The 20,252-nt window shown below is 35.4% G+C and overlaps 2 protein-coding genes, 1 long non-coding RNA gene and 1 pseudogene across 3 annotated transcripts; 1 reads left to right on the top strand and 3 right to left on the bottom strand.

The window, feature by feature from the left end:
• The first annotated feature begins 1,964 nt into the window (after positions 1 to 1,964).
• LOC132166296 (uncharacterized) lies at positions 1,965 to 7,570 on the top strand. The gene is made up of 3 exons (XR_009438563.1): positions 1,965 to 2,691; positions 6,450 to 6,563; positions 7,250 to 7,570. It is a non-coding gene; the product is annotated as an uncharacterized LOC132166296 (long non-coding RNA).
• On the bottom strand, positions 3,429 to 4,567 carry LOC132166643 (B3 domain-containing protein At1g05920-like). Its single transcript, XM_059577491.1, has one exon. It carries the CDS (start codon positions 4,488 to 4,490, stop codon positions 3,525 to 3,527), a length of 966 nt encoding a protein of 321 aa, XP_059433474.1. The 5' UTR covers positions 4,491 to 4,567; the 3' UTR covers positions 3,429 to 3,524.
• Positions 7,571 to 9,249: 1,679 nt separating the features above from the next.
• Positions 9,250 to 11,429, bottom strand: LOC132165924 (L-ascorbate oxidase-like). The gene is made up of 5 exons (XM_059576636.1): positions 11,142 to 11,429; positions 10,930 to 11,022; positions 10,608 to 10,820; positions 10,338 to 10,517; positions 9,250 to 10,206 (listed from the first exon to the last, which is right to left on the bottom strand). Exons 1-5 carry the CDS (start codon positions 11,427 to 11,429, stop codon positions 9,250 to 9,252), a joined length of 1,731 nt encoding a protein of 576 aa, XP_059432619.1.
• Positions 11,430 to 15,042: 3,613 nt separating this feature from the next.
• LOC132165923 (L-ascorbate oxidase-like) lies at positions 15,043 to 17,711 on the bottom strand (annotated as a pseudogene).
• Between the last annotated feature and the right edge of the window lie 2,541 nt (positions 17,712 to 20,252).

Below are 20,252 nucleotides of genomic sequence, written 5' to 3'. Positions count from 1 at the left end.
CTTTGACTAGGAAAAAATAAAACAAAACAAAAAGAAAGAAAGAAGTTATCACTTATTAGAAGAAAATGGATTGAGATCTTGTACAGCTTCAATATGGACCGTATATTTAAAATGAATGAACTTGAGTGTGATAGCACATAAGACAGAGAAAGAAAAAACGGATTGCTTGCAAACCAAACAGTGGTCATCAACCTCACCCTTTTGCCCACAGGGGCTAGTTCCGCCATCCCTTGGCTTGCAAGTCACCAATCCCTCTCTCTTATATATGTTGTGATCTAAAATGTTCATTTAAAGTGAACATTCTAAATTAAAACTATTGCACCACATGCAATACCCTATCCTCGCTTGATGAAGAACTTTACGAAAACAACTTTTAGTGTAAATCGTCATAACAGTTGTTGATGCTGCATTTTCGAAAGTATTTGCATTGGAGTGTGGTTCTTTGTTTATATGGCATTAATTGTTAATATGAGTGTAGTGTTTCTGGAAGGAGAGGATTTGATTATCTTCCAATGTAGATGTGATTCATGAATGGACTCGTGATGAAATTTATTTCCAACACAAACAATTAAAGAGAACTAATTTCTAATGAAGAAAATACATATATAAATGTCGTAACTATAAAAACAAAAAAGGAAAAATAAAAGCAAGAGTTGACTATAACATTGAATAAGTAAAAAACGGTTAAGAAGTTTAGAATCCGAGACTTGGTTCATCATTCATTTCTCATTTTTATCCCCCCCCCCCAAAAAAAAGTCAAGATTATTTCTTTACGTTAATAAACAACTTTCTTCACAAAAAAAATTTTCAAACTCATTTCACATTTATGTCATCTAGACATTTAAAAAAAAAAAAAAAAAAACCCAACTATTTTTCTCAAAATTAACACCAATATTCTTACTTTCTATATTACATAAATCATTTTTTATTATTATTCAAATAAAAAAATCACTACAAAATAATTTTATTTTATTATTATTATTATTATTATTTTTTACTTTTTCATACAAAACATTCTTAATTTTTTTTTCTCACATCGATAAAATATATTACAGTTCTCGTCCGTTTCATTTTTCAAGCCCTTTGCCAAACACATTATTTTTTTCGGAAAAAAAAAAAAAAAAAATCACTTTGTCACCCAAACGTTATAGACCAAACCCATGGTCTATGAACAATGGGAAAAATCTACTTCACCTCCCTGAAGTTTTAGGAGTTTTTCAATTTGAATCCCAAAGTTTAAAAATTGGCAATGTACTCCCTAATGTTTCAAAAATTTTCAATTTAAACCTTCCATTACCAATTTTCTTCAAATTGGATGGAAATCTCTAAAATTACATAATTACTCTCAGGCTTTTTTTTTTTAATTTTCATCCAATTTAACGAAAATTAATAACAGAAGGTTTAAATTGAAAGTTTTTAAAATATTATAGAAGTATATTACTCATTTTTAAATTTTAGAGTTCAAATTAAAAAACTCTTGAAATTACGTGAAAGTGAAGTCAATTTTCCCGATGAACAATCAATATAAGCCTTTGGATTATAAAAAAATCAATAAGCCTTCGGAAAGCAATAATTGCTACGTATGGCCTCGTGGCCTAACAAATTTTCTAGGCTGACCAAGGAGGAAATGACATACTAGCACTCTAGATATTTTCTCAGAATCCATGGGTAATTTAGTAATTCAACATTCACTATCATGCTGCTTAGCTTTCATCAACCGGTAGATTTTGCAGCTCGTTCAAAATATCATCGTTTTCGTTGTGGAGTCAAGACACAAGACACAAGGCACAATGCAGGAGAGCGCCCCTCGCTCCTGCCCTGCCACGTCATGACAGGGTTGATAAACTATGGGCCGGGCTCCCTTCATTATCTGGGCTTTTCAAAATTCCCGCCTAACCCAACTAAATGACCATGCGATCTGCATGATAGACTGCATCATACCACGCACCTCTGTGACTCGCGCTCCCAAATCTCCTATAAACCAAGTCCGGTAAATTCCCCCTTCCTTGGTTTCGCTTCAATCATTTCGCTCTCACTCCCATGGCGACCTCTCTGCGACTCGCAGTGGTCCTCGTGGCGGTCTCGTTCCTCGCATCGCTCGGCCTCTCTACCGCGACCACCACTAAAGGAATCGAGCAAAGCTTCACGCCTTCAACAACTTCAATTCCATCACCACCAGCAACCACACAGCTCTCTCCCATCTCGGCTTTCACGAGCTCGCCACCATCGCACCCTCTCTCCGAATCCACCACCTCCATGGCATGAACCGTTCCCTTGCGTTCTCCGACTTTGAGAACTGAGAAGCTTCCAGTGGAGACGACTATACTGACGCTCGAGCGAGGTCAGTCACTGGCGGTCACCACCGCCGGAGGAGGCTTGCTTGCCGAGCCGATAAGGATTAACTACGTGAGAATCAAGGCCGCTCTTGAAGTCACGCGCAACCTCAAGATCTGCCAGATTCATCCCGTCGCTTCTGCATACTATCAGATACTCGGCGGAGAAGGAGGACGAGGATCGCCTGGCCTCAGATCGGACGGTGAACAGAGTCTGTGATGCTCTGGAAGGGAAAAGAGGTTGCGCTGAGGTTACCATGCTTCAGTTCAAACCAACGGTGGAGATCGAGGACCACCATGGCCTATGATGGACTGTCTCAGTTCAGGACTTCTCGTTGTTTTCTTCTCAAGCCTCGAGGTAGGCCTGTGCTAACGTGTATGTATACTCATTTATCTTTTTTACAGCCTACTTTGAACGTCTATGATCTGATATAATAATCACGTCACTCTAAGTTATCCTTTTTCAACAGTTTTTTGGTACTTTTCTTAAGCTTTTCTGGCTTAATTGATGTAACTTGGATGCGTAGCCTCATCTTGATAAACTACATCGTTTTTATATCTTGTGTTAGCTAATTTCACTCCAGATTCTAAATTATGAGCTAAATCTATTTCATTCTTTGGCTTCGCGATCGAGCTAATCTCTTTCTAGGATAAATATTCTGTTATTTGCTGTTTTGATCTCAGTTGTAAGCTCTTACTATGCCAATTTTGTTTGCTAGCGCTTTGTGGAATCTTGTGTTATTTGCTGATTTGATCTCAGGTGTAAGCTCTGGTTTTCAAATTGACCGTCATTGACCACTTTTTGTAGTCTTTTATTTGGTCAGTTGTTTTGGATACCATATTATAATTTCATGCACGAAAAGAAAAGAAAAAGAAATACCGGTTTTCATTTAGGTTTCTTGTTTGAAATTAGGAACTTCATTAGTGAAAACTTTGGTTGGAAAATAGAAGTTACGCATACTGATCAATCTCGTTAGACTTTTTGATTAAAGATAAGTAATCTCATGCATCTATTCTACTAAACATTAAACAGAATAAAAGAAAGGGGAATATATATAATGGTCAATAGACTCTTTATTACATAAAACATCATCACATGCAAGCTGTACCCGACTACAAATTAAAAAAAGAAATAAAAGAATAAAAATCTTAGATCCAGAAAGAAAGAAAGAAAAGGGTCATATCCAAACCCTAAAACCCGTAATCTTCTTTGCTGGTACTTGCGTCTTCTACAGTCCACATGCTGCCACCACAACCCAGTTCTTTTTCCCTTCCTAGGCTACTACTTGCTCCCTCGTTGTCACTCATTTTGCTCCGGCCATGGCCATCAAGATCTCGTACCCTACTAACCACCACAAGAGCCAGACAAAGTTTTTGTCCATCGCCAACTCGGAAGGACCAAACTTGGATCACATCTTTTGCCTTGAGACCATTCGCTTTTGCGACAGCATTCCAGTGTGTCCTCAGCGCGTACATGGAGCTGCTTTTCCCCGAGTCTTTGCCCATGTTCCACTGCCTCAAAATTATTTTACTCACCTTATGCGAGGGCTCGTAGAATGGCACTTCCAATGAGATTTGTTGGTCAAGAAGATATCTCTCCCTCTCTTTCAAAAAACCCCTATTGATCTTCCCAAAGGGTATGGACAACCGACTATGGTCTGGCATTAGGTCAGTGTCGGTGAGGCGTTTTTGTATTACCATAAACAACTCTGATCCATTTACCCCCTTTATATGATTCTTGATTTCCTCCGGCATGTCCGGTGGTGGGTTTGGAAAGGGGGGCAAATCTAATTTCTGCCTCTTCTCCAATCTCATGCTGGCAGTAGGTTTTTTGTTATTATATTTAGAATTCTTTTGGTTTATCTTGAAATTGATTTCTCCCTCTCCGCTCCCATAGATTCTCTTCAAACCATTCTTTGGCCTTTGAGCTTGGAAATCAGAAACCATGATCTTTTCTTCATTAAACCCTTGTGTCCTTGGGCTGTCCATAGGCATAGTCATGGGTTTCTTTAGAACCTTTTCCTTGATTAATCTTTCCTTTGATTTTTCTTCTTCATACTGAATAGCAGCAACTTCTGCCACAGCAATTAAATAGTCCATGCGGCAACCACTTGAGATCTGCATACCCTTGAAATGTTTCATCTTCAAGTAACCCATATTCACTTCTTTCTTCTTCTCCGTCTATTACGGTGACCTAACAACGGAAAGGGCAAGATGAGAGAGAGAAAGAAAGGGCTCCAGTTGTCGTCGCTTTCCTTTCAAGGTTGTTAAAAAAAAGGGGTGATGAAGGGCTGTGAGGACAAAGGGTTGCTTAATGCTAACAAATAAGAAAGAGAGAAAAAAAAAAACGGGGGCTGTGAAGACAAAGGGTGATGAAGTCCCTATTTATAAGGAAGGAAGATTCATAAATGGAGAGAACTAACTAGAGTTAAGTAAAAGAAGAGAATTCCAAACCCTAAGAGGAAAAGGTTTTAGTAAAATATAATCCAAAAAATACAGGGTTTTTTTTTTAAATTTTATTTATTTTTTATTTTTTATTTTTCTTTTCTATTGTGGAGAGGGAATATAATCCAAAAAATACAGGCTTTCTTATTTTATTTTTCATCCTCCTTTTCTATTGTGGAGAGGGAATTTTCCCTTCGGCTTGAGTGGTCAATTACCAAGATATAAATTGCCCCTAAATGATCATTAAGTTTAAGTACTACTAGTTAATTAATCTAATATAATTGTTTGGCTATTGGTATAAAATTATTTTTTAACCCACTTAAAATTACTTCATTAGTTTCTATATATAAATAAGTGGAAACAACTAATTGGCTATTAGTCACTTTTATGGGTGTAAACCGAACCTACTAATTGTTACTAGAAAAATCATGGCAATAATATTGTTCAAGTTTTGTAAATTAATCTAATTAAGCGTGTTAGTGGCGATGAAGTGCAACTTGATGAAGAGCTTGGCACATGAAATTAGATGCAGTTATTGTTGTTAGAGGACCCAAGATACAGAGTTGGAATATATTGTTCCATTTCATCTCAAAAAGGAAACTCCCAGTGGTCACACCGTGCTTTTAAATGTGAAGCCCAAAACTTAACCCAGTGGACTAAAGCTTGAATTTATATATTTTTTTTAAAGCGAAAATACACTTTTAACTCCTTGAATTATCATCCCAAGGATAAAGAATAGAAATATGAGGTTCTTCTTTTTCTGTTTCTCTGATCTCTTGGTTTCTCAGAGAAGGGGTGTAATTTTTAATAATCTTAAGAGGTTTGAGAAATTAAAATATATAAACATATCAATTCCTTCACATGCATGATGCTGAAACTAAGTGGTACCATGAAACCATTTTACTGCTTTCAAGGATGTTAATCTACACAATATAGAGAGAGAATTGCAAAAGGCTGCCCAGCCAGAGCTGACGCCTTAAGGATCTAGATCCATTCAAACTATTTTCTGCTTGATAGTTGTAGTAGATTGAAAGATTCATTTTCCCTTTGGAGGGTTGAATAAGTGAAAGAGAGCAAATATACAGGGTTGCTTTTAGACTCAGATGTTAGAGATATGGTTGTTAGGGCAGTACAGGAACATTGCAAACGAAAAATACTTAGGTTTTGGAATGTGTTCACTTCAGCTATATCACAGGTAAATGATTTATTAGATGAATCCAGACTTTTTAGTAATTAGTAGTTTTGATGCTGTTATATATCTCTGAAGTTTTGTCTTCCTCCACTTGGTTTGACTACAGTTGAACTGATTCTCAATTCCAGTAAATATCCCCTCTTGTACTGTTTTTTACAACATTATTTAACTCCCTTGGAAGGGTCAAACCATTAAATCTGTCAGAGAAAAACAAGATCATTTTCAATATTCGAGTTGGTGAATTTTGTTATGCAGTGATTGTGATGTTTTCTAGGTAAAAAAGATGTATCATGCAAGTTTTCTAGTTTGTTACTGGCCATCCTGTTTTCAGGGTTCCATTTCCAGTGCAAGGGAGCCATGTGCATACCAAGTGCATGAGACCATAGCTTATCTTATTAGGATGAAGTGCTTATGTGTAGTACAGGGAAAAAAAAAAAATTGTACATTTTAAGTTGAGCTGAAACTTATTGCAATTTCAGGCAGCCTATGTTTAAAAAGGAGTTCAACAAAAGTTATGTGGGATTTATGAAGAATGGGGCAAGGTGGTTGGTGGAGAACACCGACATCAAACTTGTTGGTAAGAAATGCCAACGGTCAGTATCTTCTTTTTGTTAGGTGTTCCATTTATGAGTTGCCTTAATAAATGCATATGCTAATTCAACAGATAATGCAAAATGTAATCTTAACTTTTTATTTTTTATTTTTATTTTATTTTTTATTTTAAAAGTTACTTTAATATCACCTAATTAAGCACCTGGACAGTTCCATATTGTTAGATTACTACTAACTTAGACAAGTTGAATCTTTCGAGTGTCATTGTGGGTGGTAGTCTTTAGGCGATTTAATCTCTATATGCCGGTTAATTAATGAGTTGGCATTAATTATCAGTTTGTTGCCACGTTTTGACTTAGGGCTTGTTTGAGATTGCGTTTGAGAGGCTTAAAAGTGTTTTTAACACTCAAAAAGCCTGTTTAAAAAATAAAAATAAAAATAAAAAAAGTACGCATTTGATAAAAAAAATTAAAAGCGCTTTTAAGGTCCAAAAAGCCTAAAAATTGCCAAAAAAACACTTTTGACAAAAGTTTAAAAGTAAAGTTTTTACTCAAAAGTTTTTTTTTACCTAAAAGCTCTATTTATCAAACGCAATCTTAAACATGCTCTTAATTATTATAAGTAAAAGCTTAACACTTATATTGCCATCTTAATCAGATATATGGGATATATATGACATAATTAATGATAACCCAATTTTTTTTTTTTAAATGTTTCTTGTCAGCAGCAGAACTTCCTTGTAGACATAAAAGTCAAATGCGGACCTACATTAGCATTTTTGCTGGTGCTAGCTTTTGAAGGAGGAACAAGGAGAAACATACCAAGTTTGAGGTGTATGATTGTAATCGTCAAGGGAGAAAAGAGTATAAACTCTAATATGTTTTTTTCCTGTTGAACTTGTTTCACGGAAGGTTATTGTAAATGCGTTTGATTGTTCCGTGCCCAATACTCTGCGACAGTGAAATTTGTTCATATTGGAACTTATCATATCTAAAGAATATTGGTGTTTTTGATTGTAATCGTAAAGAATATTGTGACATTGTATGTATTTGATTATCTTTTGTGAATAGAATTTGTCTTCATTTCTAGTAGCTGCTGAAGCCCACAAAGACATAATTGATTAAAAAAAAAAAAAAACAAGGGCATTTACCATTAGTGATGACAATTTTGTCGCTGATGATATACCCATTAGCGACGTCGACAATGTCATTGTTGATATGTGTATCATTAGCAATAAAATTGTTGTTGCCGATGATGTGGTAATAGCGACAACAAGCCATCTCATGGGAGATTGGGAGATATTTTAGTGATCACTTTTAGCGTCTTCAGCAACGACAATTGTGAGTATTAATCAATGTCGTCGCTAATGAGTCTTTAACGATGGAGTATCAGCAACGACGGTTTTAATCGCTAAGTCATTAGCGACCACTTTAAGGTCTTTAGCAACGACTTTGAGTTGTTGCCAAATACCGTTTTTCTTGTAGTGTCCATTTTGCACTTACACCTCCAAACTTTAAAAAGTAACATTAAGGTCTCATATTATCACTTTTGCATTTTTTTTTTCTCCCCTTTCGGATGTTTTTATTTATTTATTTATTTTTAACTTTTTCAAATGGTTAATTTTTAATAATTTCATTGGTACTTTGAGGATAAAAATGTAATAGTGTTTAATTTGACATGCAATGGTAGTATGTGGGGTCTTGATGTCACTTTTTAATGTTTGAAAGCATAATTGCAAAATGTGTGATCAATTCGAAGGATTAAAGTATATTTTTCTCTTAAAAAAGAAAAATTATAGATGGCTAAAGCTTTGAATTTTATTGCCTGAATTTAACCCCCGGTCTGTCACTTGCCTCGACTTTTGACGAAGGATTTGGATCTCTTGCAAATTGTAAGAGAGTTCTTATAGAGCACATTTGTTTGAGTAGGCCTTGAACTGTCCTCCCACTGTCCTTAATGAATGGCCTTCCAATACAACTATGGAGAACAACATTTGCAAAGTACAGATTAAGGCCTAGATGACTTCCTCTTGGCTGGTGTATAACCGACCACTTTCATCTAAATTTTTTCCAATGTGATTATCCTTCCTCAATTTGTCAATCACCATGTTCCACACTCCATTCTCCATTCGTGGTTCAGTTTGCAGCTTGCTTCAAACTTAAAAGCCTCTTTTCTTCTAACTAATCGTGGCTGATGATCTGAACTCATTTGGAGCTAGTTAATTTGGTCATTTGCTATTTTATGTTCTGAAATGGCAAACTTAATTTATGGGTTTATTTCATATGATAATCTGATATATCTCTTCTTTGAACGTTGAGTTTTGTATAATGCAATTACTGCTCGGTTTAAAAAATTGTTGTGTCCAAATTTTAGAAAAAAGTTACCAAATATTTCTTGGTTATAAAGAATATTTTCCAATAAATCATTCCTTCTTGTTTCCGCTATGAAAAAACAAGGAAAAAAGAAGAAGAAGAAGCTCTGTGACCAAACAAATCCTCCAAAAACTGTCATCGAATCCCAAACAATTAGATAAGAAAGAGTAATATCTCAAGAAGAAAACAAAAACAAAAACAAAAGAATGAGACTATATTGTTGAATGAATGATTACAGAGCAAAAAAAAAAAAATAATTAAATAAATAACAGTCCATCCATGGCTGTCTAATTTGATACTCTGTATGTGGTAAACCAATACCTATTGATTTCACTGAAAAGATGATCTTAATTATCTATGGATTCCCCAATCCTTTGGACTCACCGCAGCCCATAATAGAAGAAGGCAAATTTCCCACCTTTTCAATCCCTTCTTCAAACACCACCCCCATACCCATGTGGAAGTGAGATTCTATATGGCAATGGAAAAGCCACACACCTGGATTATCTGCCTTAAACCTCAAAGCAGTCCAACCATAGGGATGAACAGGAACTGTGTTCTTCATTATTGGATTCACCAAGTTGTATTTCTTTGGATCCTCATTAATGTCAAACTTGCCAGTTCCGTAGCCTAGGACCCAAAAATCGTGCCCATGGAGATGCCATGGATGTGTCTCACTGGTCGTACCACCCATGGATACTGCATTTTGTAGTATAATATCCACTGTCGTGTTAAACTCTAGCCGGTAAATGCCATTGCTCAAAGAGGCATTCGTGTTCGCAGGGACGTCGTAAATGTTATACTTCTCAAAGTCGTACCCGGTGGGCGGTGGGGACTGATTGTAGACATGGCGTAGGTTGTACTTTTCTGCAACAAGGTAAGGCGTGTGGGGGAGGGTGAAAGAGACGTTATTCACGGCCCAGCGCGTATAACCATTGACGCGATTTTGTGTGTTGAGAAACACGATGACTCTGTCCGGGGTTGCCGGAGGGGTGGATGTGAAACCTTGGCGAGCCTTAATGGCTTGACTTTGAGCCAATCGGGCTGTAGGGTCATTCCACATGGGGCCGGCCGGTGGAGCTGTTGGAGGAGATCGCCTTGGATGGTTTGGATAGTAATTGAGAATGGCTAAACCATCTGTTGTATTGGGTTCTCGGCTAACCACATTTGTCGTCATCCAATAATTTCTTGAAGGGTCTTGATCGGCTTTTATAAGAACAGAGTATGTCTCTCCAGAGTATATGAATAGGTTGTCCACCACAAATGGCTCCACATAGTGCCCATCTGCCTCAACCACAGTCATATTATGACCCTGCTTCAAAAGAAAACCACAAACATACCATTAATGGATTGCAAAACTACATTCATGTCGCACTAAAAACACCATTCATGTTTTTAATCCAAAAAACTTTGAAGTACGGCAATGGTGGTCGCCAAAGTTACCTCTATTTGAAAACTGAGGGCTGACAGAGCAGTCAAGCTTGCGACTCTTAGTCGATACGTTTTTCCAGGGATTACAGTCATTACATAAGGAGAGCATTCTGGATTTGATGCATTACAAACCCCGGGTCCAGATGGTGTACTAGAGCAGTTAAATTTTCCTCTTCCTTGAATAAGAAGCGACTGAAAATTGATAAAAGCAATACCCATTAGAGAAAGCAAGAGAAATATATGCATATATCAGCAATAGTAATTCAATTTAGTGCTTTTTACCTGAGGCTCCCCAACCCAGACAAAAGGAATGGAGGACAATCCAGTGGCTTGTTCATAAGTGCTTTTGTGGTACCAATCGTTGAGGATGATGCTCCGATCATAATCATATGCAAACGGTTCTGTCTCTCCATCGGGAAGTGATACACGGATTGACCCATATAGCCCTGCTTCTCTTTGCATTCCATAGTGAGCGTGGTACAGGTAAGTTCCAGGCTGCCCATAACCAAAACATAGATTGAGATACAATGACAGAAACTGTGACATTCTAAGGAACAAACAAAAATGGAAAAACAGAGCCAATTGCAGGGGCTCTAACACCTACCCTATCAACTTTAAACTCGTATTGGAAGGTATCCCCAGGCAATATTGGACATTGGGTCACCCCCTCTGTTCCATCCATCCCAGGGGTTCCAATCTGCAGCAAATCAAGCAAAAGAATGTGCGTTAAAGTAAGGAATGATACAAGATCGAATACATGGATATGATTATATGAATCTGGTTCAAGAAGGAAAATGGGAATTGTGCAGTATTTACCTGTCGGATTCCATGCCAATGGATTGCAAGGTTCTCTAGCATAAGGCTGTTCTTCACCTCAACAATGATGGTGTCGCCTTGCTGGGCCAAGATTGTGGGTCCTGGACTTCTGCCATTGATAGTGATAGCAAGCTTCTCATAGCAATCGGGGGACTTGTACTCATACTTCACCTCCCATTTGTAATGCCGAATTCTGGCCTCAGCTGTTTGAACATACATCAAAGAGGTGAAGAGACACAAAGCCAGTAGCTTCAACATAATTCTTCTGTATTGCAATATTTCAACCATTTCTTGATTGCTTAATCAAGTGGGAGCTCAGGAAAAGCCTCGAGTTGTAAGCTTAAACGGGTATTCACTTTCCAGCCTCCGTCGATTGTCTTTTTTGTAATGGTGTCTCTTGTTGTCAATCCATATATATGGTGTCTTAAGTATTCGTCAAATACAGCGGGCGGGACCATGCAAACATTGGAAACTTCATTTTTTGACTTGACCAAAGCCTGCATAAGACAGTCTGAAATGTTGATTGCTAGGTCTTCTTATGCTAGACGAGGTCAATATTATTTTCTCCAAAAACAAAAAAATATTAGCTTTTATTTCTCTTATCTAATTTTTAAAAAATAATATCTATTGAAAACCACTAGAACACTGCATTTCTCGTCTGAAATTGTTTTATATATATAAACAATTTAAGACTTTGTCGAATATATGTTAAAACTGTTAAATTGACTCTATAAATAGTCTACTGTAGGCTAGTTTAAAACAAGAAAAATTTTCTCTTCGTTTGTCTACTGTAGGCTAGAATAAAATTCTGGACGTGTTTTGGTTTCATTTTGTTTTGTGCAAAATATAACAAAACTACGGTCCATTTTTTAGGTTCCATTATATTCTGAAGAAGTATTTGTTGTAACTCAGTGCATACTTTTGTTAATAATAATAAAAAATAAAAAATAAAATCAGTGCATAATTCCTCTTAAATTATTAATTATTCCTAATTTAACATGATATCAAAGCTAAAAGTCTTGAGTTTAAACCTTGACTCCGTCAATTTACCTAATTTAACTTAAATATTTCACGTGTTGGACATCACCCATTAAAAGGGAGTTTGAGTCCACATGTGAAGAGAAGTGTTAAAATAATAATTAAATTTACTTCTTCTTATCAGCTTAAACTTTTAAGATAACTGATAATTTAACACTTCTATTGAAATTGGTGAGAACAAATAATTTTTTTAAAAAAATAAAAACAACTCAATAACACATTTATGAGCTTTTTCTTTTCTGTCTTCAGATTTCTTCACTAACAGAAATTACTATGGAAATTCTGAGAAGTACCATGGGAGTTTCCCATGGAGCTTGTTGACAAGCTTACGCAACACCGGGTATCTGATGTGACCTGATCCATGTGGGTCATTCTTTTTCTTTTTAACAATAACTAAGAAATATATGAATTGGAAAAGCTTATGCAATGAGTAATTGACTTTTCTTTTTTTCTTTTTTTGAATTTCCTAGTTTCCTTGTAATTATTATCTTCATTTCTTTCCAAGAAAGCTCATGCCAGTTATGCGCCTAGAATACTTAGAATAAGAAAAATTCCTAAAGTGGAATCATTCTCAAACCGTGTTGATTTTTATACTCTTTCGCTGGAGGAACCAGGTAAGGAAACATATTTCAACATTTATCTCTTTATCATAGAAAAATAGTTGGTCTTAATATATATATATATATATATATATATATATATATATCTTATAAATTAAGCATTAAATTTGTAGATTTATGTGGACCTTACAAATCTAATAATTGATATATTTAGCATGTGTTTGATGGTTGGGATAGATATCTGCTTTGACATAAGAGATCTGCTCACGGCCCTCCACTTGGCCCCACCATGGTTGATGCCCAATGGTTGGAGCCTGGAGGGTACTGCTATCTTGTTGTGTACTGTGAGTGATTGCGATTGTGATAAACAGAAATTCAGCGATACATAACTTAACATATTTAAAATCAACCTTTAACATACTTAAGTAATAGTTAGAGCATACTTTAACTCTAATTAAAGAACGAGGTTTTACGGGTGAGGTTGTAGATGTCAGGATTGTGGCGTGTCGGCGGAGACCCAGATTTGTTCTCTATGGCAGGCATTTAGGCAAACCACCAAGTGGAAAAGAGACGGTAGCTAAAAGTGGAGGCCAAAGGTGAAATTGCAAGGAGCTTGGTGGTGTAGAGGTAAGGGAAGGAGGATAAAATCAACTTAAACATCTAAAAGGATAAAATACATAGGAAAAATCTTGGATTTAGATTAATTTGATTCTCTCTCGTTTGCTTTAGGCTAATTTGACATTGATTTCAAATGACAATACCCTCAATCTTTGTAACTTTTAACCATATGTCTTCATAACTTGTTAGATTACAAGCCTTCAAAAAAAAAAAAAAAAAAGTGAGTGGCATTAAAAATTTCCATATAACCTCCTACTAGATAATTTAATCTATCAGTGTTTTTTCTTGCTAGATAAATGAAAGAAATCTTTGACTAAAAAAAAAAAAGTTATCACTTATTAGAAGAAAATGGATTGAGATCCTGTGTAGCTCCAATAAGGACTTTACATTTAAAATGAATAAACTAGATTGTGATAGAACATATGAGAGAGACAAAGGGGAACAGATTGCTTGCAAATCAAACAGTGGTCGTTGGCTCCACCTCTTTGCCCACCGGGGCTAGTTCAACCATCTCTTGACTTGCAAGCCACCATTCACTCTCTCTTATAGTTATATGTCTAGTTGTAATCTAGAATGTTCATTTAAAACGAACATTCCAAATTAAAATTGTTGCACCACATGCAATACCCTATCCTCGTTTGATGAAAACCTTTAGAAGAGCAACTTTTAGTCTAAATCATCGTAACAGTCTGATGCCACATTTTTGAAAGTATTCTCAAATGAACTTTCTCTATGTATATCGCGTTAATTGTTAAATGAATGTAATGTTTTCTTAAGGAGAGGATTTTGATTTACTTTCCTCTATTATCTTCCATACATCCTTTCTGCTTCCGCACTTTATATTTCAACATGGTATCAAAGCTATTTCAACATCTAAGAACAAAAACAAAAAGAAAAAATAAAGGCAAGAGCTGATTATAATATTGAATAAGTTAAAAAAGGGTAGGAAGTTACGATTCCAGGGCTTGGTTGATCATTCATTTCTCCTTTCAATAAAAAAAATAAATTAAAAAAAAAAAAAAAAAAAAAAAAAAAAAAAGAGTCAGAGTCATTTCTTTACATTAACAAATAACTTTGTTTAGTTTCATTTGCAAAATAAATTTCAAACTCATTTCACATTTATGTTACATCAATACATTTTTTCAATCAAAGCAAAAAACCTCTCATAGAAAGAGAAATATTTAGTTTCAATATTTTATTCATCTCTTGTCCATTTTCATACAAGAGATGTATAAATCCACTATTAAATATGTGAAACCATCCGTAGGCTTCACAATTTCAACATAAATTTACAAGGCAATTCATCCAACTTTTTCATTTTTTCAACATTTTCTTATTTTTTTTAGATTACATTAATCACTTTTTATAACTATTTAAATAAAAATAAAAAATCACTACAAAACAAATCTTTTTTCAATGTTTCATACCAAACATTCTTACTTTTTCATTTTTTCAAAAAAAAAAAAAAAAAAGCATTCTTACTTTTTTTTACATCAATCAATCTTTGTTCCAGTATCAAACCAAAACCAAAACGAAATTGTTTACCAAACAAACCCAAAAAAGTTTGCCAATCACCCTCGTACAAGAAAAGGTAAGGTCGAGCCTTGGCTTGGCTCCCAATAAAATAAAATAATAATTAAAGAAACAAGTGTACATTGATTCACTAAAAAGGTTATCTTAATTATCTATGGCTTCCCCAATCCTTTGGACTCACCGCAGCCCATAATAAAAGAAGCTAAGGCAAATTTCCTACCTTCTCAATCCCTTCTTCAAAAACCACTCCCATGCCCATGTGGAAGTGAGACTCTATATGGCAAAGGAAAGCCACACACCCGGATTATCTGCCTTAAACCTCAAAGCAGTCCAACCATAGGGATGAACAGGAACTGTGTTCTTCATTATTGGATTCACCAAGTTGTATTTCTTTGGATCCTCATTAATGTCAAACTTGCCAGTTCCGTAGCCTAGGACCCAAAAATCGTGCCCGTGGAGATGCCATGGATGTGTCTCGCTGGTGTTATTACTCATGGAGTTTGCATTTTGCAGTATAACATTCAGGGGGTGTTTGGCAAATGGGATGGCCTAAACACTATAGTTGATGTAGATTGATGTAAAAAAAAAGTAAGAATGTTTGGTATAAAAAAAATGAAAAAGTGGTATGGAAAAGTGAAAAAGTTTTGTTTTGTAGTGATTTTTTTATTTGAATAATAATAAAAAGTGAATGATTTGATATTAAAAGTGAAAAAGTTAAAATGTTTTGATGTTGATTTTTTTTGAGAAATGGTGATGAACAGTGTTTGGGCCAACCCTATCCCCATTACCAAACAAAACCCCAATGTCGAGTTGACCTGTAGCCAGTAAATGCCATTGCTCGAAGTGGCATTCTTGTTGTTAGCGACACTATAAATGTCATAGTTCTGAAAGTCGTACCCAGTAGGTGGCGAGGACTGATTGACGACATGGCGTAGGTTGCACTTTTCTGAAACAAGGTAAGGCGTGTGGGGGAGGGTGAAAGAGACGTTATTCACGGCCTAGCGTGTATAACCATTGACGCGATTTTGTGTGTTGAGAAACAGGATGATTCTGTCCGGGGTTGCCGGAGGGGTGGATATGAAACCGTGGCGAGCCTTAATGGCTTGACTTTGACCCAATCGGGGTGCAGTGTCATTGCGAATGGGGCCAGCTGGTGGAGTTGTTGGAGGGGATCGCCTTGGATGGTTTGGATAGTAATTGAGAATGGCTAAACCGGCTGTGGTATTAGGAAGTCGGCCAACCACGTTTGTTGTCATCCAATAATTTCTTGAAGGGTCTTGATCGGCTTTTATAAGAATAGAGTATGTTTCTCCAGAGTATATGAATAAGTTTTTCACCACAAATGGCTCCGCTTGATCCTCATCCCAAGTCTACTTTTGAGACTACCAATTGTGTGGCATCATTTTCTGATTGATCGATATCACACTTTTTTAAAAAAAAACTAATTATGTTTTATTGTTTTTATGTTCATAATTTAGGGTTTGGGTTTTTTTTTTTGGTTTCACCATGCAAATTAATAAGTATGGATGATTTTGAGTGCTTATTAGTTCCTTTGTTTACATTAATTTTTGTTTTCCTATATATGTAGAAGAAAGGTGCTACTAATTTCTCAAAATTAACAGTGAATTAAATGTGAGTATTCGTACTTATGTTTGAACTGCCAATTCAATTGGTGTGTCCTATGGAGCTCATTCTATAGAGATTTTTTTTTTCTCCAATTAATATGGAAAAAAGGGTTACAAGGAAACAAAATCTATAGAGTTCCTTAAATTAATGCAAAAGAATAGAACTTATACATCAAAAAACTAATAAAATTTCAAACAAAATTTTATTCATATTCAACTCTAAGCATCCACGTTGAGATCTTAGGCAATACATTTTTATTTCCTTAAAGGCCAGGGGTTGGGTTAGGAATAACCCAAATTGGTGCCGGTGATACCAACAAAGAATCACTTGCTACATATCCTGGTATTGACCTTCATTGTAGGCATCTGAATAGTAAATACAATTCTTTCTCCAACCATTAGGAAGATTTTGAGACGAGATAGATAATGAGTTATTCTTTCCAATAAAGAAAGCATCATCTCTCCTATGCTTGTTACCTTAATCCATTTCAACCGTCTTTGATCTAGCTTGTAAACGACCCATCATCAACTATTGGTTTCCATTTAAATCGTATACTAGCGAACGCAAATTCACCAGATGTCATTCGCACCAAATAGCAGTCATTTGGGACACAATGTGAAGGGGGCGGAGCAATTCTCGTCATCTTTGGCAGCGAAGTAGCGTCACCAATCCAAACTTCTTTAGTATGACTTAAAACGTAGAATTTTCCTTCATAAGACATGACATCTTCAGCAAATCGTGGAACCATTAACTTACTCCATTTCTTATCCCCACTTCTGCGAAAAGCAAATTCTCAAAGCTCACCGTAGATGGCCATGGCTGTGAATTCGTTAGAATTAGCAAGATTTGACGACAACACAACCTTATGGACGAAAATTTCTTGAAAGAAAGCCAAATCCTGTGAATGTGTTTTCTTAGAACTATATCTTCTTTTTGCACAAATCAAATATTCTTCATTCGGCATGTTAGAATCAAATATCACGACATCTGGAAAGGTGTCTAGAGGTGGCAGCTGAATTTGAATCCTAGTAAACGGATTAATTAGACACAACTTGGGATACCCATCAACAGCTAGTATCCAACCATACGATGATCCTCGCAACAACATTCCCTTTACTTCTGGAATGTCAAGATTATACATCTTATTTTCTAATGGGTTAAGGAAACTGAAACGTGATGTGGGAGCATAAGCCATGGTACTTGACTGAGTTGGTGGTTTGGCATCTTTGGCAGCATGGATTTCAATGACTTACAAGTTGACTGCAATCGGACGTAGTCAGCATAGTTTGTCAATCTCTTTCCAATCTCATTTATCAAATCCTGTGGAAGCTCTGCCAATTGCCCTTCAAGTTGACTTTCTTCTTCTGCATTATTTATGAAAAAGGATCAAAAGTTATGAATGTTATTAGTCGTTCCCTGGCCTAAATTCTTAAATTAAGTAATGAAATAAAGCAATAAAAAATATGAAAGTATTTGAAGTTATAATCTCTATGATTCATTAAAAAAAAAAAAAAAAAAACTGATGATAAAAATAAATAAATTAAAAAACTAATGGGTATGAGAAAACCACCATATATACTAATTAATTTCACATTCAAGCATGATAACAGTACATAATTAATCGAGAATTTAGAAATAAAATAAATGAATTCCAATAATTAGAAATTAAGACGTCACACCTTTGGCTTTTTCGAGATTTCGTTGGAGAAGAGAGTCGTCAGTAACAAAAACACGTTTCAACTCCATTAATGCAGAAAAAGAAACAACCGTGGGTGTTTTTTTTTTTTTTTTAACAAAGACACGATCGAAGAAGTAAGTCTGAACTTAAGGAATACAAGAAAATAGACAAGGAAAAGAGAAAGTAATGAAGGTGAGGAGGGTGCATAGCGTTTATATATATAAAGGGGTGCAGAACAGTAGAAGTTGTGTTCGGATAGGAATCCTGTCCAATATAGAATTCAATTTCCACTAATTTTTGTTGATAATTTCACCCGGCCCCAGGTTTCCTTCTTACTTAGTTTTAAAGGAACACTTTTGGATAAGTCATCCGCTCCTATATATTCAAACTTCCCCAGCGATAAAATAGATATAATTTGATCTCTATTTTATATATATATATATATATATATATATATATAAATTTTGTATTAGGCAGATGTTTTAGTTTCTCTTCATGTAATTAGTTAACCATCATATCGATACAAAAATGTTGCATTTTAATGACTGACTAGTATTGTAGTGACCTTTTTAGGCCAAAAAACGTCACTAATGTTGTAGTAACGTGTAAATAGCAACATGGCTGACACATTAAAAAAGCAGTCGTCTATGCCGGGAATTAGTGACATGGGGATTTGATCACATGTCACTAATTGGTGATGTGTGAAATTTGACATGTCATCCTCCTAAAGGCGACGTGTCAATCTTGGCCCGTCACCAAATGGTGATGTGTTTTGAATTGGCACGTCACCTTTTTTTTTTTGGGTGACGTGCCTATATTGACATGTCACCAACTGGTGACCTGCCAAGCTTGATGACGTGCCAATTTAAAACACGTCGCTAAATTGTGTAATTTCAAAAAAATAAAAATAAAAATTCCTCCCCATATTTACTTTTGGAATTTTTGAAGACGTTTTACCCAAATTTTGGAATAGTACCACCTAATATATGAGTGATCAACCAATGTATATATCCATCAATTACATTAACAATCCATGTATATATCCATCAATTGCAACTATCCATGTATTTATTTTTATTTTCTTTTGTAGGAATGAGAAATGAATGATCAACCAAGCCCCGGATTCTTAACTTCCTACTCTTTTTTACTTATTCAATATTATAGACAACTCTTGCTTTTATTTTTCCTTCTTGTTTTTATACTTAAGACATTTACCAATGTATTTTCTTCATTAGATATTAGTTCTTCTGTAATTGTTTTTTTTGGAAATAAATTTCATCATGAGTCCCATTCAATTGCATCTACATAGAAGATAATCTGAATTCTCTCCTTACAGAAACACTACACTCATATTAACAATTAATGCCATACATACATTACGGGGAATCACACTCAAATACGAATACTTTAAAAAATGCGGCATCAACAGCTGTTATGATGATTTACACTAAAAGTTGCTCTTCTAAAGGTTTCATCAAACGAAGATAAGAGTATTTCATGTGGTGCAATAGTTTTAATTTGGAACTTTCACTTTAAATGAACATTCTAAATTACGACAACACATCAATTTATAAATCACGAGTTGGGGTATAACAACAATTTATGCTCTGCTCATTAATTTAATTTAACGGTATTTCATGTCAAGGCCTATCAATGTTTGCCATGTGTAACCAGCAACAAGCCGCGTCAGCATTTAACACAAGACAAAAAGAAGCAAAAGGTAAGCCCAAAAACCGCAAATAATTAGGTCCCGTTTGGTTTGCAGAATAGACCCTTGGATTGGACTAGCTAACACTAAGTATAGCTAGTTCATTGTTTGGTAACACTCTATTCCTGAGAATAGTCTATTCCCATGGGACTACTAATCTCATACACACAGGGTTAGTTAAGCCACTAAAAAATGAGTGACTTAGCTAATCATTTCCTGTGAGATTAAATTAATTAAGTAAATTGCCATAAAAAACTCCACTTGTGGGATTAAATTTCGTTCTCTCTCTCTGATTCTTCTATCTCTCTCTCTCTCTCTCTCTCTCTCTATTTATATATATATATATATAT

Source organism: Corylus avellana, chromosome ca11, assembly GCF_901000735.1.
Source record: "Corylus avellana chromosome ca11, CavTom2PMs-1.0".
Classification (NCBI taxonomy): Eukaryota; Viridiplantae; Streptophyta; class Magnoliopsida; order Fagales; family Betulaceae; genus Corylus; species Corylus avellana.
The sequence above is the reverse complement of the archived record's forward strand: the minus strand, read 5'-3'. Positions and strand labels throughout refer to the sequence as shown.

Excerpts from the sequence above, each read along its gene's own strand:
- LOC132166643 (XM_059577491.1), bottom strand. The coding sequence starts at position 4,490 with ATGGGTTACTTGAAGATGAAACATTTCAAGGGTATGCAGATCTCAAGT.
- LOC132165924 (XM_059576636.1), bottom strand. The coding sequence starts at position 11,429 with ATGGTTGAAATATTGCAATACAGAAGAATTATGTTGAAGCTACTGGCT. Across the intron at positions 11,023-11,141 it reads ATTGGCATGGAATCCGACAG|ATTGGAACCCCTGGGATGGA; the intron begins GTAAATACTGCA and ends GATTTGCTGCAG. Across the intron at positions 10,518-10,607 it reads TCTGGGTTGGGGAGCCTCAG|TCGCTTCTTATTCAAGGAAG; the intron begins GTAAAAAGCACT and ends ATCAATTTTCAG.